Here is an 18,239-nt window from a genome sequence, read left to right on the forward strand (position 1 = left end):
ACAAAATGATGTGACATTGAAATCACGTTGGGTTCTATCACTGGATAGGCTCCTCCTCATACAACATCACCGTTTTTATTTGTTTATTTTTTTTCTCTCTCTGTATATATAACAATGTATATATAACGTATATATAACTATTTGCTTATTATGCCTTGCAGCATAGATTGTAAATATTCTTTAATAAATAAATAAAATAATAAAATTAAAAAAAACATTAAAGACCAAGTATAGGTCTTGTTTTTACTAAAAAAAAAAAAAATAGTGAAAAAAATCGGAAGTGTCAATTGTTTGTATCAACTTGACCGTGATAAATTGGCTATTATATAAAACATACCGCAGTAACGGGTATATGTTTTATTTATGTTTCGACATTTATATATTCTAATAATTAGGTTCTTGTATTATGTAGGTTATTGATATCTAAAATCGAAGATAAGTCCGATGGCGCTTGGTTTTTACAAGGCAATTTTGTTTTTTAAGGACTAGCGAAATTTTAATCGGTTCCGATGTGTGTTAATGCTGGATGTGCCTGGTCATCAAGGTAACAATAGGGGCGTATACTCGTGTCTACATATTTTATTAATCCTATTTATTCGGTTAAAATTGCGTTTAATTGCCGGCTACCGGTTTGGAAATCATAAACCATAACAATTATTTTAGTAATATTAAAAACGCTATTTTACATCTTCTCACAACGGCCGATTATCGATTCTATTTTGTAAACAATACAAAATGTTAGGATTCGTGTGACAGTTGGTTATGTGTTGAAGTTCACTTCAGTGGTATGGAAATATTAAGGAAACATGGAATAGTTAGTGTGTGTATGTAAAACGTACTGTACAAGAAACAGCGTAGGTTTACAGAGCACCGACCCCTTTTCTTGGATTACTTCACTCGAAATGAAAAACCCATTTGCCACAATGACATTTCACCGACAGCCGCGGTCCGTAATTATTTGTAACGATCGTTGAAAATTATTAAAGAATCCAACAAAAACGTTGCATTTTTTTTCTACTCCGATAAACCTAGTGTCCTTGCAAGGCATTCTGAGGCGTGGTCCACACGTTTGTGTGCTCTGAAGAACCGTTGACCCAGTTTTCTATGTAATAGTTAACGTGTGCACACAACACCGCAAGTCTATAATATAATAGCGTTCATCATCTAGAGCGACTATGCCTGTTCATTGAATCCATATGTTCTAAGTGTAAAATCGATTATTTTATGTATTGGATAAGTACAGCCTGTGTAAGTGTATAGTGGTTAATGCATGTAAAGTATTCGATGTGTATGCAGAAGTACTTTTGGGCTCCGGGATGGAGTGAAGATTAGGTTCATAGCAGTAAATTTCACTTCATTCTAAACCATTAAAACTATTTTACAAAAAAAACTACCTCATTAGATTAAAAATTGTTAATTTCTTTTTATATTATAGATGAATTATACATGTTTTATAAAAATGATTGCCTACTAAAGGGTACTTTGTTTATTTATGTACTACGCCATGAAATTCTAAAGACCTGTAGATACAACTTGAAGGCAATGAGACAACTGTCAGTCTTTGCCTAGTACCTACCATACAAATAGATTCTTTAAGTTATAACTCTTGTAAGACAACAACTTAGTATACTATAGCTAACAAAGTGAAAAAATAACAAACTAAAATCAAATTTGGTGCAGTAGGTGCAAAGTTTCTATAAAACCACTTTTAAGAGAACGCTCGGACCCGAACCGGATTTATACTGTGCTGAATTTTTATTATTCGCAAATTCGCATCTAAGCATTAGATTGTGACGAAATCATTTTCAGAATTAATAATTGCTTTGAACCAACTTTGCTAACTTTTTTTGTACTAATTTATACTGTAAATAATTTGGACTGTATTGGTTTGATCTGTGCTGCTTTAGAGTTCACACTGTGCCATTATAAATAATACCGTTTACTGAAATAGAGGTCTATAAGCTTAAATACGTGGAAAAATGATTAAAATCTAAAAATTATTAAGATACTTGCTCTACAGATCTTTTCTTACGTTTATAATATTGATTATTGACTATTGTTTGTGCAGCTACACTGATTTTATTATTTGTTATGGTTATGTTGTTAAATATTATGTTTTTTAATTTTATCAATTTTAAGTTATGTGGTATTGTGCTATAAATAAAATAATAAAAACACAATCCATTAAGTTTTTTGGTTTTTAACTTTTGAGTTTGTTATTATGAATTTTGAGTTTCCCTGTAGGTTGTAGTTAGGAAACAAGTAAAAATTGTCGTTAATAATACTACAGTAATAGAGTTATTTCCATAAATTAAAAATGTATTAAAACTAAAATTAGTAAGTCATTGTACATAAACTGCTACTTTTTAGGGTGACGATTCAAATGTTTGAGAGGCTTTTAACTACACCTTACACAACCCCCAATATAAATAAATGCCTGGCGATAAATATTTTACTTTATAGCAAATTTTTCTATGAAATCATTATTTTACCTAAGGATTATATATTATTTGGTTTTTTGCAAGGGGTGGCTATAGTAGTTTTAATGGGACGTAAACTGTAGGACTAAAGCCAGTCTGCCTAGTTAGCAGAAAAAAAATACCGTTCAATACCTATAGCGTGGTAACAAGATATCAATGGTAATAGTATCTTGAAAAAAACAAAAATATTTTAAAATAAGGGGTAAATACATTTTTTTATTGTAATATAGAGTACCAATTGCTTTACAATGTGGACTTTTTTTTTGTGGCCATACTGGTTTTAGTCCTACTATTTACTTCACTACCCCATACAAGGTAGAATATGTTAGTTCATCTATTTATATTATTAGTCTATGGTATTTTGTTCTAAGAATAAACAGGTACAATTCATAAGACAATTCATATTGTTTCATTCGTTTATAGTCCTTATTCCAAGTTCATGATATTGGGATTTTTATCATGCTACTCGTGTGTTAGATTTATTTTCGATGGATAGCGTTTCCAAAAAAAAAGTTGAAACTTTTTCTTGTCGCAAGATCAGTTGAGCCTTTTGTAATACTCTATTGGATTATCTGGAATGATCTGTGCATAAAAAGACGTGTCTAGGCGCAACGCGTTATGAGAATCTTACAGATTATCTCTAGTCGGTCAACATAATATGTAATTGCAGTATTATTATAATACAACGAAGAACACTAATATTTTATTATACTATATGGCACTTGAATGGAACAGCAAGCCTTGTATGGAAAACACAATATTATTTAAAGAGATACGATCAGATTTGCTGTCATACACAGTGAGAAATAAAAACAAATGTTATGACTTACGCCAAACGATTATCTTGCGGGTTGTTAATTCATATTTGAACTCTGCACACAAAGTAAAATAATTTTCCAATAGTCAACCATTAGATAATTTTCTATGAATATTTTATGGTAATAATGACAATTAATTTTAATACATTTATCAAGATTTAGTCAACTGACTTTGTAAAAAAAAAAAAAATAGATATCTCCAACATATTACCAAAATCTTTTTTTAAGTAACTTAATATACATTGTAAGGAAAAAAACTTTGTACATATTTTTCATAAAACACAGTGAATCAAGTTTCATTTCTAAAATATAATAAATATTTTTTTTAGGCGATTATATTATATATATATATATATATATATTTCAATATTAGAATAGCTAATATTTAAAAAAAATGCTAATTATTATTTGATATTATTAAAAAAATAATATATGTTAAATGTTAATACATTGTAAAAATGAGTTAGTACCAGGATGGGAGTAAGAAAACAAAATAACTTGTTTGTCTAAACAATTCCTATGTTTTTCAATAGCGACTGGTGGATTCGAATTTATCCCTAAAATTTTACCAGTATTCTAGGTTGTCTAAATAAATGAACTGACTAAACTTTTGTGGTGATTGAATTTCATTTTGACTAGAATTTTTGTGCAGCTCAATAGTTTTAAACGTTATGACTAATTTTGCTGTTATCAATCGAACTTACCTTAAACTGTTAGACCTTGATAAGATATTTGTTTGGTATGTTACCCTGGCACCCAAAGAAAATATATTTAGGCTTTATCGTAATTTCATTTCTAGTATAAGTAGAATTCGAAATTAAATACCAATGATTAGGCAGTGGCTTTTTTTAAGTATGTTGTCATTGTCAATTGAGTTGTCTATATAATATTTTTTAAGGCGTGTTGCCCTGTGATATAATAAACTATTATTCGGTAAACTGTGATCTGAGTACTAGAAGCTTAGTGAATAGTGTTTGAGTGAATGTGTTGAATTCTTACTTTCAATTCAACACTTGAAGGTTCGAATATTTTATTTTAACAATTTCCCAGAACTTTCTTATCGCACATAATCATCGTGCAATAAGCAAAAAATAATTCTCTCTGGCAATTAGTTCCTCAATAAGATTCCTATTTCGAGCTGAAAATGTTATACAATTTATTGAAAATATGGTTTCATTGTAGCAGCCATAATAGAAACAAAATAAAGTTTTTGGGAGTCTAATGTTTTTTTCTTGGTATTTGCTTAATGAAACACGAATATTTTAGTAATTATACAATATACATGTCCGTTTATTTATTTAGGTATATAATGGCTTAGTGGGTATACAACTATTGTATTGCCTGTTGGCTAAATAACTGATATATTATTAACTTAGGATAATAATTCTTGCGGGCCTAAAGACGCGTTCAGTGTCGTCTATTTAAAAAATGCTCAAGGTAATGTTTAATGTTTTTGAAATATATGGGGAAAACAAAATGCATTTTTTGTTTCCCGGTGACTATTTAAAGGTAAATAAATTTCACAGAAGAACATTCAGTATTTAGTATTTAGTCGTCATTTGTCTGGTTTTGAGCTTACGATTCAGTTAAACATGCAGTGCCTTTCCGTAAGTACCTATACATCTTATATATTATATTACACTTGATGCCACTGCAGTTATTTATAATTTGCTTAAAAAAATATAATTTCTGTTATTTAACTGGGTGTTTCTACGTCCGTTGTATAATAAATCACATACTTACTCAGTTATATGTAATGTAATTTTCAATTTTTTGATAGGCAGATAGATATCTCAATAACATATCTATTAGGGATGGGAATCCAAAAATCCGGGTTTTTAACAAAAACGCTATTAAAGCCACTTAAAAATCCTATAAATATTAAATATTATTACAATATATGGCTGTGTATCAAAGTAAAATGTTTTGAAGAAAATAAAAAATAAAAATGCTTAACTTTGACTGTAAATTACTTTCGGGTTCCGAATTTTTGAATTTTAACAAATCCGGTAAACATTTAAACCTTATCCATTGGCATGGTTAAAACGTTAAAAAAATCGTTGTGTTTGTACGTTTAAAATTAAACAAATTTTCCTATTTCTGTGTTGTACTCCGTCTAACGCTTTCTCATCATAAAATTATTTTGGTTATAAATTAGTGCTTTTCATCCGAATACTGGGTTGACCGAAGCTGGCCTAAGCATTTTTTTTTTAATTCATTGGGAACAGTTTGTTAAGTTATATGCGTTACAGGCGGTATTATTGTTGGCTACCTTGTGCATGGCATTCGCCGAAGAAGCCAATCAACCAATCGACTACAACTTCGCTTATGGTGTTAGCAACCCGGCTACCAATGACCAAAAAGACCAAAAGGAATCGAAAATCGGCGATGTGGTCACAGGATATTACCGCACCCTGGACGCGGACGGCCTTGTGCGCACCGTCAACTACAAGGCCGACGACGTCAACGGTTTCCAGGCCGACGTTGTACGTTCTCCGTCGGTTTCCGAAGGCATAGTGCAGGCTGTCGCTCCCGAACCGGTCGCCGTTAAGTCCGCTCTAGTGGCAGCTCCGGTGGCTCCGGTGGCTCCGGTGGCCGCCACAGCTGCTAAACTATACGTGCCCGAGCAGAAAGCGGCCGCCTACCCGTACTACTACGGGTACTACCCTGGACAGGGTTACTATTACCCGACTGCTAGGATTGCCGGTTACCCTTACAACAACGATTACCGGTACAGCGCATTCCCGTACAACGCTTACCCATACAGCGCCTTCCCGTACAACGGTTACCCGTACAACGCCTACCCGTACAGTGCATAATAAGAAATATTTTTTTCTAAAAAATAGACATTTATTTTTTTAGTTTTAATGGCTTCTAAATAAGAAAACCATAACTTGTAAAATGTACTATACTTCTAATAAAATAAAATAAAAATACATTGCGAAATATGCAGTTCTTGTATTATATGTCTAAGTCATTAGACGTTATTTTAGTATACATTTAAAAAAGACACATTAAAAAAAAAAGTAGCATCTTATTAAAGTTCTGAACGTATATATTTGCCTCAAAATCCTGTTTAAAAATTTGTAGTTTTATTAAAAAAAAATTAAAAAAAAAGGAAAAAAAACTTTTTCTTTATTTTGTTTTTTTAAGTGTACAGTTTTAGGGCCCAAGGTCTGAAATTTAGACTGCAGTAAGATTTAGAATGGGATTCATTATAACAAATACACAATTTTTCTCATAAATCTACTATTAGAAATTCGTTTGGTCATGTATGTTTTTATGTATAAAATGTTGTTTTCCCCGTTAAATGTTCTGACTAAATATTACTAGGTGAAACTGATTAGTAATATTTAAGTGATATGGAGTATTAAAAAGAAAGTCGATCAAATTGCAATTTTATTTTATTATTGGCATTGCGTCAATTTTTTAGTAGCGTTTGGCACACTTCCTGTTATATGATAAATTTCGATTTTAAGAGTTTTAGTTAAATAATATTATTTTCTTCTTTCAATTTAATTATTTTACTCTATAGCTGCTACACATTTTTCATATAATAAAAGGAACTATTGCAGAGGTCGGGGAACAAATTATATTTGATGGGTCTTATAGGTAAGACTTCAAATATAACAGTTGTTTTTAACAGATCTGTTTTTATTTTATCACCATCATCATCATAATCATTTTTCTAGTCATTTTAAAAGCCAAATATAGATGTTGAAGTATTTTAATTATATTTCATTACTACCAAAAAATTACAAACATTGCTCGGTTATACCATATTCGACAATTCTAACTGACTATACAGACACTTTTTGATCGATTAGAAATTAAAAGATACAATTGTATCATGTCTGTGACACGCATAGTAATGAGCGTCGATGCATTGAACACGATTTATAATATTGGTTGATGTATTGAATACAATTCAACGGCAGATTATACAAGACGCGTGTAGTACAAAGACTAATTATAAAAAGTGTATTTTTAAAACGATTTTGGGAGTGATGGATCCAAGAGAGGATTTTTGGAAACTTAATCGAGGATGGCATATTTTGAATAGGAATTTTAATATTAAAATGTTTGTTGTTATGTGTTTATTTGCTAAACCTGAAGACCTCTTTGAACTCGAGCTAAGCCATAATATATATTATATTTAGTATAAATTTATTATGATAAATTCACAACTAAATCGAACGAATGCACGAGAAAATGAAATTAGGTTAACTACAAATAACCTCACAATCCCAATTATGGTATTTAGATGTGAACGGGTACGTAGTCCTTTCTTGTTTTTACTTATACAATTTGTGTTACAAATTTGGCCCGAGAAGACGACGTTCTTTTCCCCCTACTAAATCAGCAACTTACTTTATTGTATCGAAAAATAAAAATAAAAGCGAACCAAAGTTTAATTGGTTTTTTTTTTTTTTAATATTATATTTACAATAGAAACGCATCGCATATTTTAGTCAGATCACAACGAACGTACGTCTAAAACGTATTATAAACTTAATTAGTATACTTCACGTTAAGACGTCTAGTGGATGTTATTCGGTGCTCCTCAAAAGTGCTGTTGTTCTTGGTGGTGATCATCAGTGGCAAAGTGCGGCTTCTTCCTGTCCACGACCGCGTTGAACCCGTTGTGTGCGTCCGCCTTGTACTTGACCGTCCTGATGGTGCCATCCGGTTCGACCAGACTGTAGAATCCGGTTACCACGTCTCCTGTGCGGGTCTCGTGCTGGCTCTTGACGTCACCGGTGTGAGGGTCGTGCACGTCATAGTGGAACGAATAGTGAACGGGCGCATGGTGCTCTTCTGGTTCTAATTGGTGCCCATAAGACGATTCGGCCGAACCGTAAGACTCTTGATGCTGTTGCTCCGGCTGTTGGTATTCGTGGAAAGGAGAGCATCGGACCAGACACACAGCCGGGGCGAGAACAACGCAAAGCTGAAAGAAAAACAATTGAAAAATAACCGGACAGCACAAGTCACTATTGGACTTAACGGGATCACTATGTAGCTATACTCACTACTAAAGTGTTCATGTTGACTGTGGTATTGACACGGGTGTACTGGTTGCTGGCTCGAGAGGCGTAAGGCTTTATAAAATGGAAATACACCGGAAACTTTTAAAGTGAAAACGTTTCTGTTTGTACATACGAGCTACCAAGTACGCATAACGTTGCACACACATCCCGCACTGCGACACGGTACGGTGAACCCTGCGTGAGTGTGCACAGCAATAATATTCATAATCTGACCGGCACGGTATTTAATTAGCCACCTGCCTAAGACGTAATACTCGTCTTCTCCTCTTGGCCACTTCACGGTATTGTACCTTCATCGACGACACATGTCCAGAGAACAAACAGACTGGAAAACCCCAACCGAATAATTTCATTATAGTCGGCCAACGACTCCCCTTATCACGTCAAATTGTTTTCATCGTGTTAATCACATTTCTAAAAAAAAATTAACCTAACGACACCAAAATTTAGAATGGTCATTAATACCCGTTTTGATAAAGTGTTCATAGATCAAAGCAGGCGCGGATTCGGGGGCAAAAAGCTAATGGACATAACCCATCTATCCCTTTTGCTAAAATGATAAACTTACGAGGTTTAAGAGTTTTATTGCTTATCATAATGCTTAATGACTATCTCTAAAATGCTAATTAAGCAGCTGTAGTAGGTTAATAGAGTTGGATTTTGATTCAACGCGGATAATGGAATATTGAGCATCACAACAGTCAATTTGGTACATGCCGTCTATAAATTTTGTCCATTTGTCGTTTTTTCATTAAATTCTCTTGGGTGTCATTGATGCGTGTCAGATGCCGGTATTTCAACCATTTAGGTAAGGTCTACTTAAAATATTGGTTATGTCAAACATAAATGGCTTAAACTAATTAGTTGGCATGAAAGTTATTTCTCCAAGGATAGATAGTAGTTGTGTTGGTAGTGGTTGTTCGCGGTGAGTTATGTAACCAGAAATCATATTTTCATTTTGATGTAAAATTCGTTTGTATAGTGAAACACATTTTTTTGTTGGGTCTAATACAAACTCACACCTACCGAATCGATTAATTTGTTTCACGACACTGCTGGTCAAGTGCCAATGTACTTGCACTGTGGTACCAGTGGGCACGTATAATAATATTGTCTACATATATTGATGTGATGACTGATGCATGAGAATACCAGGTCCCTCACTTAATTGAAAGCGGGTTTTTATTATAACTATCAAAAAGTAATGGTAAAATAAAATGTTAATACGAGATGTTAATTTATGTTAATGTAAATGTATGTTTTGTCCATTTATTATTGTTTACTTAAAAAATAATAATAATTTGGTATTAAATGAATTGTATAAATAAATCTTCATAAAAAGTAACCTCGTTCTTTATACTTGTGTACAATTTAATAGTTTTTTTAATATAGTTATAATTGTTTTGTTATTTTTAACGGAATTTTTTTTATAAATACACAAAAATGTTAGTCAAAACGTTTAATGTTTGAACAAACGAGACTTAACGAGAAAAAATCGTTGTATTATTTTATGATGTGCGTGGGTAGATAAGTATTATAACATATATAAATCCGTTCTCGTCGACGACGTCCGATAATTAGTACGATTGTTTAACGTCCGGCATTGTCCGAAACAAACTTACCTGACATGATATAATTATTAATTAAACTCTAACACAATACTATAATTTGTACGCGTTTCAACAAGGACAACAGTAATTGTCGCGATCAATTATGTAGATTACTAAATTTAGTTTTTAAATGCTAGTTTATTGCTAGTTATTTTTCGTTTTTTTACCTTAGCGAAATCCGCTTAAACTTACATTATGACAAATACTTCCGAGTATAACCCACTAATAATTATAATTTGCTCATTTGATTATTATCTATTAACACAGTATGTAAAATAATTGCTAAAACTTTCTAACCTTTTTAATTGTCTGCACATTACCTAAACGGTTGTAACAAGTAGGCGTCTAAAATAAAATCGTACTGTATGCTCAAGACTGTCTAATGACATAGCGCTCATAGTTTAAAGCAAGCCCCGATTTAGAGGGATGAGGTAAATTTACTTGTGCCATTTATAAACGTGGAACTTAACGATTTATTTAAGTGTAGTAACTTGACCGCTCTGTTCATTATCACGGGGTTCTTTTCTTAGATCAACGAGAGGATGACCACTATCGAATTCTACCATTACTCAGTTTTTTTGGTTAATTCCCGTCATTTGATTTATGTAGAAAAACTTTTATGTTATCATCTCGAATCAAATTAAATTTGAGAAATCGTTTCTGTCTGATTTATTTAAATGTCAAGTTCAATTTTTCCCGTGAAAACCCTGTTTACATGGTTTAGAATGTTTTTTTTTAGCTTGTTGTTTTCTAATATATTTACAAAAATCTTAGTAAAAAGTATTGGTTAGGTTTGTTTAATTAGATTAATTTCCTAAAATTGTAGAAAATATTTGAAACAAACTTTTTGATATTAGAAGGATTTCCAAGACAACGATTATCACCACGGCGTGATGTAGTGGTGACATCACATTAGTTTGTGTTTCATCAATTCCATTATGGCGCACATTGCGGTTTACCCTTCGAGAAATAGACAGAGCTCCTGTATTCGGCTGTACTAATAAATTAATTGGATTGGAATAATGTTATACCGTTCATAGTGTCGCCGTTGACAATAAACGTTCACTACTATTTTCAATTGAGCGAGCTGATACGCCGCGCTATCAGTGCGGTTAAACAAAGATCATAAAAATTGTACAAAGAACGGCTCCTGGTTAGACCCAAAGGGCACATAGTTTTTGATTAACCGGTTATTGTCTATTGTTTAAACAAACAATAACAATATTATTGTGTACTAATTAAGACGTACAGTACACGTACGTATGTATATTGTGTTCGTCAGGTCAATCTCGGCAGTAATATAATAATTATTGTTACTGCACAAACCGAACGCTATTTCATAATAGGTGATACAGCCAATAAGTCGATTTTTCATCTACCTAGCTTGTTGCTGGCGTAACACGAGCCCAACGCCTGTGTTAGGTTAGGTTGAAATGATAAACGCTCGATTATAATACATAGGCTCGAATGTCTTGTGTAATAATGAGCATATAGAAATTTCAATATGCGCTCTTTAAGCGACGAAATAATTAATAATAATATTATTGCTATAAGGCAAAGCTCGGCGACAACAATCGTACATATTATACACCGTGTACAATAAATAACGACAACGGTCTTAACGCGGTCGTCGTCCAATTAAAATGCGTTTCTAAATTATTATTATTATTATTATTGTCTGGACAAAATCCACTTTGGCAAACATTATAATCTTTTGTCCGCAAATGAAATCATATTGTGTTACAGCACACAAACAATCAAGCAGTATCTTACATACATACATGCACACACATATACGGTCGCATGTATTCGGATGGCAGTAATCGCGTTTGCAATCATGGACGTGATATACATACAAGATCCTAGGGGGGCGTTTTCTCTATTTCAGTATGTCGCAATGATCGTAATGTGTCTTCATTTTTATTATATAGGTATACACATTGGTTAGACCGCCGAGGCGCATTTAACCGTGATCTTGAACCAATTAAGCTGTTGGGGTCCTTACAGATTTTTAACAAGGTTGTGGAATCTAAAACATTTCGTCTTACTAATATAAAAAAGGATAAATAAAAAAATTGCACGTGCATGTCCTTAAGAGTTGAACCTCTGAAAATGTTATAAAAAAACAATACGGAAAGTACAAAATATTTAGAGATTAATTAGCGGTAATGTGTGTCGTAGGTATGTGCATCTACAAACAAATCGGCGTAACATAATGTGACCTATAGTAAAATTTTACCAAGGTCTAGCATAGTGATATACACTTTCCCAGGAATAAAATGTTTACCTATCTGCCTACATATACCGCTTAAAAATAGCAAAATCTTAAACTATATATTTATATAACGTTCATAAATATTTTGTTAGTTAATTAAATTCTTTATGTTCATGTTATATTTATGTCATATTTATACACAATATACACAAATTAATTAACTAAAAAAAGGTGAAACATAATAATTGCACATCTACATCTTATTTAACTTCTTTTAGACTTTAGTATAATACTAGTGTAAAATATAAATATATATTATAAGTGTATTTTATTCAATTAATTAAAAAAAAATAAGTTTGCTTTAACTTAAACTAAAGCAAATAAATTTTAAAGTATATATATATATGTTTAAACATAAATATTATTGAAATAAGTACACTTTTTCAATAAAAATGTAATGTTTTAAAAATCTTTCCGATAATAGAATTATCTCCCCTACTTTCGCGGTCAGCACAACTTGAACCCAAACTTATATCAGTATTATGGAGATAATAATGTTCGTATACAGATTCAGAACTTCTTGATTCTAACTAAATCACTTTCTAGTAAACAACTAAAATACCTACAATTAATACACTAATGCCGGGCTGCATAAACGTTCACTAAATGTTTAATGAACCATTAAATTTATTAATTCTTTATGCAACCCAGCATAACATTTAAGAAATTTAATTTGGTCTTTTAAAATAATACAATTTGATATGTCATATGATAATTTGATTTTGGACAGACGGGAAAGTAGTCTTGAAGAACACTCTGGAAACGTTCCTGTGGGACATCACTAGACTAGTAAAACTCTTTTTACTACCCCAGTATTATGGTTAGTGCTATTTAAATTGTTAGGAGATACGTGGGACAAGGGACACGTGAAAATTCCTTCAATATATAATAATTCTCTTAAACAAAATAGGGTAGCAAATAATAATAAAATAAAATTTCTTCACACACATCGTTTTAGTTTTGGAAAACTATATTCGAATTTTATGAACCACATAATGTACACCGAACCGGCTAAGTGATATAGCAAGTAAAAGCTTTTATTGAGGGAATTCTTTTTGACTGCAACGTTTAATTATTTTGATGAATAACACGGTTGCTACTGTTACACCACTTTTTAGGGTAGTTAAAACTATTTCTATTTGCTAACGTATAAATTATAATATATACAAAATTTGATGAGGATATTATCAAATGACACAGTAAATTTAAATTAGACTTTTATGGACTACGGCTGGCCTGTGTTTGGTAAAATGCTAACGACGCACAACAGTATTTGTATGAAAAAGTCGGACAAAATGCTAAATTACAAATTAATAGAAATCCTCGACGAATCTATTTTCTTGTAACTTAGTAACCGGTTTATCAAACTGCACTGATAAAAACAGTTCCACATTTTCCCCCTTCTCATATTAAGTCAAACTTAGTCGTGTGAAATTCGAATAATTTGGTTGACAAACATTTATTTAAGCGTATATTAGCGTTATATTTTACACTATATTTATTAAAGGGAATTGAGACTAAAACATAAATGAGGGTTAGAAACATATATAACAAGAAAACTCCTTTAAGACACTCCTTAAAGACATATCCTTAAAGACACTTAATTTTAATTTTTGGTTAAGTTTCATTTCTTAAGTATGTAAAATAAAAAGTTGTCAACATTTCAAAACTTTAATGCGTTTTTTTTTCAAAAAAACATTTTTTGAAAATAAATTCAAACAAAATATATAATCGGCCAATTATCAAGATAGCAGATCGACTCTGGTCCGAAATGTTCAGAATTTAATGCAGAATTTGGAATACCAATAACTCAAAATTTAATTTTTGCGATAAGAGGTCCCTCTTCCCCTTTCGCCTCGCATATTTCTATATATTTTTTTAAATATTCTTTAGCGTTTATTAAGAAATTTACCAAGAGAGAGCTTTATTTGTATACTTTAGGAAAAATCGACGGAAAGCTTACGTTGAAAGAACAGAAACTTGTGGGAATGACTAAATTGTTGTTTTTTTCCAAATAAACGATTAATTATCATTAAATGTTGTGCCTTATATCTTTTTTGACCACTTAAGTTCATAAAATCATTTTGCCTGACTTTTTAATATAAATACCTAACGCGACGGAGGCGACCACATGTCAGACATATACAACAGAAAAGTGCATTCGTCTCTTCTTGACCAAGTACTGTATAGTCTTACTTTCGCCGTCGCATTATCCTATAGAACCTTATAGATTGGATTGGACTTGGACCAAGATCGCCTTACCCGATGACCCGTATACGCCTAATATCGCATTCGGACCGCAACACGTCCGTTACGACACCCAAACGAACGTTGGCAAACTCCCCCGTGTCCGGTACAATGCACGGGCAAACCCTAAAAGAGTGGGCGCATATGGTTCGGCCGAGTATATAACCATCGCTGTTGACCAGTGTCAATCATAATCGTTTTGTGAGTCCATTCGACAATTATATAGTGTGTATACAAGTACATAGTTTGATCGTCCATCGTCAACAACCGAAAACATACATTAAAAAAAAAATGGCGTTCGTCAAGGTAAGTGTTGTTTTTCCATGATACATTATTATTCTATTCGAGTATAATTTCCAAATCGTGTCCAGCCGTGGATAATATAATAATATGTGAGAAGCATCCAAAACTAGTGACAACTTTTGAATTCTACCGGGACGCATTAACTTATTTCGCAATAAGTTGATGCGCATTAGAATTTGGGTTTATATGCAGTTTTTAATCCCGGATTTAGATTAGATTGGAAGGAATACAATTATATATTATATTTGTACATGATAAGTTGTCTTATAGTTATTTTGCTTCTGTTATTTGCCAGTCTGTCTTCTTGTTGGTGGTCGGCACCGTCGCCAGTCTGTCCAGAGCTAGTCCAAGCGTCGTGCCAGCTCCGTACGCCGTCTCGCCGTACGCGTATGCCGGACCCTCGCCATACTACGCCCCAGCACCGGCCGCGGCCCTACCGTACCCGTACCCGTACAAGGCGCCGTTTTACCCAGCAGCCCCCGCCGCCGTCAGAGCGGCTCCGCTGGCAGCCTACCCTGCACCGGCATTTGGCAGGTTCGCTCCGGCACCGCTCGCAGCCGCGCCGGCCATTGTCCGAGCCGCTCCGGCACCCCTGGCGGCCGCACCGGCTATAGCGCCCGTGGTACCTGCCGCTGTGCCTCTGCCCGCCACCCGGGTGGACTTCGCCGATGCCTATCCGCAGTACCAGTACGCGTACACCGTACGGGACTCGCTGACCGGCGACGCCAAGGATCAAGAGGAAGTGCGCGATGGCGACGTAGTCAAAGGACGGTACAGCCTGATTGAACCAGACGGCAGCCGCAGAACGGTCAGCTATTACGCGGACGACGTCAACGGATTCAACGCAGTAGTGCAGAAGGACGTGCCCGTAGCCGCGCCCGCCGTCGTTGTATAAAAAACCATCGCTACCAAATTGCCCACGACATACCGATGATTTCTTGTTGTACATATAGACCAATTTTCCTCTTTACAAATATACTTAAAACCGTTTTTCCTTATGAATGTTCTTTTAATTGTTTTATTGCACAAAATAACCCAAGTTACCGAGTTTGAGAAACAAGTAAATTGCCATGAAGGTAGCTCATGATCGTTTTTTTTTGTTTTGGTTTCACAACACAGACGAATAAAAAATATCTAATTCATTTTTATTTTAATCTATCGTAGGATCAAGTGAGATACATTTAAATAGGGATAATTGAAAAACAAACCAATAAATAGCGAAATAAAATCTTAAAATTGTATTAAGTAATATATTATCTTCCATAAAGTATATCGATAGCAGCATTATTAACAATTACGTGAATTGTGGATTACAGTATTACTTAAAAAATTAGTTTGTGGATACATTGTCAAACAACTTTTTTTAATATATGTATTAATATAAATACGTACTATCGTTTTCCTGAAATTTAGGGTTATAATGATTAATGTAATTTTAAATTCAATTTAAAAAAAGCCAGTACAGTGGGGTCGGGGCATAGTGGGGACTGAGAGGTCACAGGTCTACAGATTTTATTATAACTGAAAGTGATAAAATCACTTTTAAATAAACGCTTCGATGCGAATCTGTGGATAGTATGTTCAAACCAGTTATAGCGGTTCAAAAGATATCGTAGGACCAGCAATAATGTACTTAAAATTTAATATTTAGTCTAGTGCAGGGTGGATACGATAAGGGTTGATCGTCTGTCTGTACAAATTTACTGTCATAGTTACCCATAAATCGTAATTAACAATATAATACAATTATTTTCATTACCTGTTTGACTGTTGATTCACTCACACAGCAACCTAGAAACTGACTACGGCCAAAGTGTAAATTTACCCTATTTTTTGGTGTTTTTCCTTAATAAAAAAAAAGTTGACTACAGATTTTTGAGAAAATTGTATATGTTATAGTTCCATTTTATATCTACCTTCGGTCTAATTTTCAAATCTAAATCTCTAAAACTTTGCTTGAAAAAGTGAAATAAAGAAAAAATTCTTATCCCTTCTAGGGGAAAGGGTTTATGATATTTTTTTGGTTTGTTAATGTTTATCGATAGTACTATGTTTGAAGAACAATTCATATAAATATTTTTTTTTAAAAGTTATAGAGCATCGTAATTTTAAGTTGAAAAGTTTGTAAATTTTTTTAGTGTTTTTCTCGATTTCGATGAGGAAGGGATGACTTTTTAAAATGTTTGGCCTATTAAAGTACCTTCCAGGTATGATTTCTGATCTTTAGAGTTGCTACACGAAGAAATCGGTTCAGCAGTTTACAAGATATCGTGGGTCCAGACACAAAAAAAAAATAAAATAAAATAAAAACACATCGTTGTAAAAACAATACCTTCTCAGCTCTGCACCGAAGCTTAAATATATAATTTACTTTGGTAAATATATTTATAATGTACACTATTATAATATTTAACGCATAACATTACTTATATTTAAACAAAAAGGTGTAAGTTACATTAGTAAAATACGTTTTAAACCCGATAATTAATATATAATATACATTATACATATTATGTATATTATATGACGTGCCTTTTTTAACACTCTTTAATAGAGCTGTAAAAAAAAGTTGAGCTAGTAACATTTTAGTTTTTTAAATGCGCATTCAAAATACAAATTAAATACTATTATTGTTGTTCATGACAAAACAATTCAGAATTAGTTTATAAAGTGTTTGTTAATAAAATATTTTTTAAACAAAACTGGTATAAAATAATTATTGATGCCATTAGAGTTGTTTGGCTATACCTTTTTTATGTAATTTTATTTCTTGTCAGGAACGGCTAAAAATGTTTTTTTATTTCTATAATACATAATATTATAGTGGATAAAGTATAAACTGTTAAAAAAAGTTAAGACAATCGTTCATTGTAAAAGTGAGTTATCTCCTTATAATTGAATAAAAAATAACGAGCTTTTTATAAATTAATTTGTATGCAGAACAATACAAATATTAGTTCATTGGTTTCTATTTTTTATTAATTTTGGCACTTATTGGAGTTGCTTCTCTTTTATAATGAATTGTATGACTAAATGTGACACATTAAGCAAAACTATGTATATTTTAAAAATTTGGAGTTGCACCACTTTTACAATAAACAATCCAATTACTACTAACAAATCACTTTATTTATTTTCGTAGTTTAAATACGTTTTTATTTTGTCAAAATAGTCAACAGAAAGTCACTCAGTACATTTGATAACTTCATTCGTAGTAGTATTTTATTATACTTATACAGTAATCACTGTTATTAAAACAAAACTTAGATTCTTTCTCTCAGAGGAAAGACATTGGATCATAAAAATGTCTTGGTACCATAGTTACGGCTTAGCTGTACGTGAAAACATTGAAAATTTAACACTGAATATATATACACCCAAAGTCTTTCATCTTTGATGAGTATCACTTTTGTTGTGTCCATAAAGTGCTTTTTATTTAGCTCGAATATTATAAT

At 32.6% G+C, this 18,239-nt stretch overlaps 3 protein-coding genes across 5 annotated transcripts in view; 2 read left to right on the forward strand and 1 right to left on the reverse strand.

The window, feature by feature from the left end:
• The window catches only part of LOC126835456 (neurobeachin-like protein 2), a 96,115-nt gene that overhangs the window by 66,868 nt on the left and 11,008 nt on the right, over nucleotides 1-18,239 (forward strand). The window lies entirely within an intron of this gene.
• On the reverse strand, nucleotides 7,059-8,457 carry LOC126835463 (cuticle protein 7-like). Its single transcript, XM_050568073.1, has 2 exons — nucleotides 8,332-8,457; nucleotides 7,059-8,249 (listed from the first exon to the last, which is right to left on the reverse strand). The coding sequence occupies exons 1-2, from the start codon at nucleotides 8,344-8,346 to the stop codon at nucleotides 7,863-7,865; spliced, it is 402 nt and encodes a 133-aa protein (XP_050424030.1). The 5' UTR covers nucleotides 8,347-8,457; the 3' UTR covers nucleotides 7,059-7,862.
• Nucleotides 14,651-15,782, forward strand: LOC126835460 (larval cuticle protein A3A). Its single transcript, XM_050568070.1, has 2 exons — nucleotides 14,651-14,787; nucleotides 15,080-15,782. The coding sequence occupies exons 1-2, from the start codon at nucleotides 14,773-14,775 to the stop codon at nucleotides 15,677-15,679; spliced, it is 615 nt and encodes a 204-aa protein (XP_050424027.1). The 5' UTR covers nucleotides 14,651-14,772; the 3' UTR covers nucleotides 15,680-15,782.

This window comes from Adelges cooleyi, unplaced genomic scaffold, assembly GCF_023614345.1.
Source record: "Adelges cooleyi isolate 19-005CV unplaced genomic scaffold, UGA_ACOO_1.1 ACOO_flye_CR_arks_rails_tigmint_CR_PRNA_23, whole genome shotgun sequence".
Taxonomy (NCBI): Eukaryota; Metazoa; Arthropoda; class Insecta; order Hemiptera; family Adelgidae; genus Adelges; species Adelges cooleyi.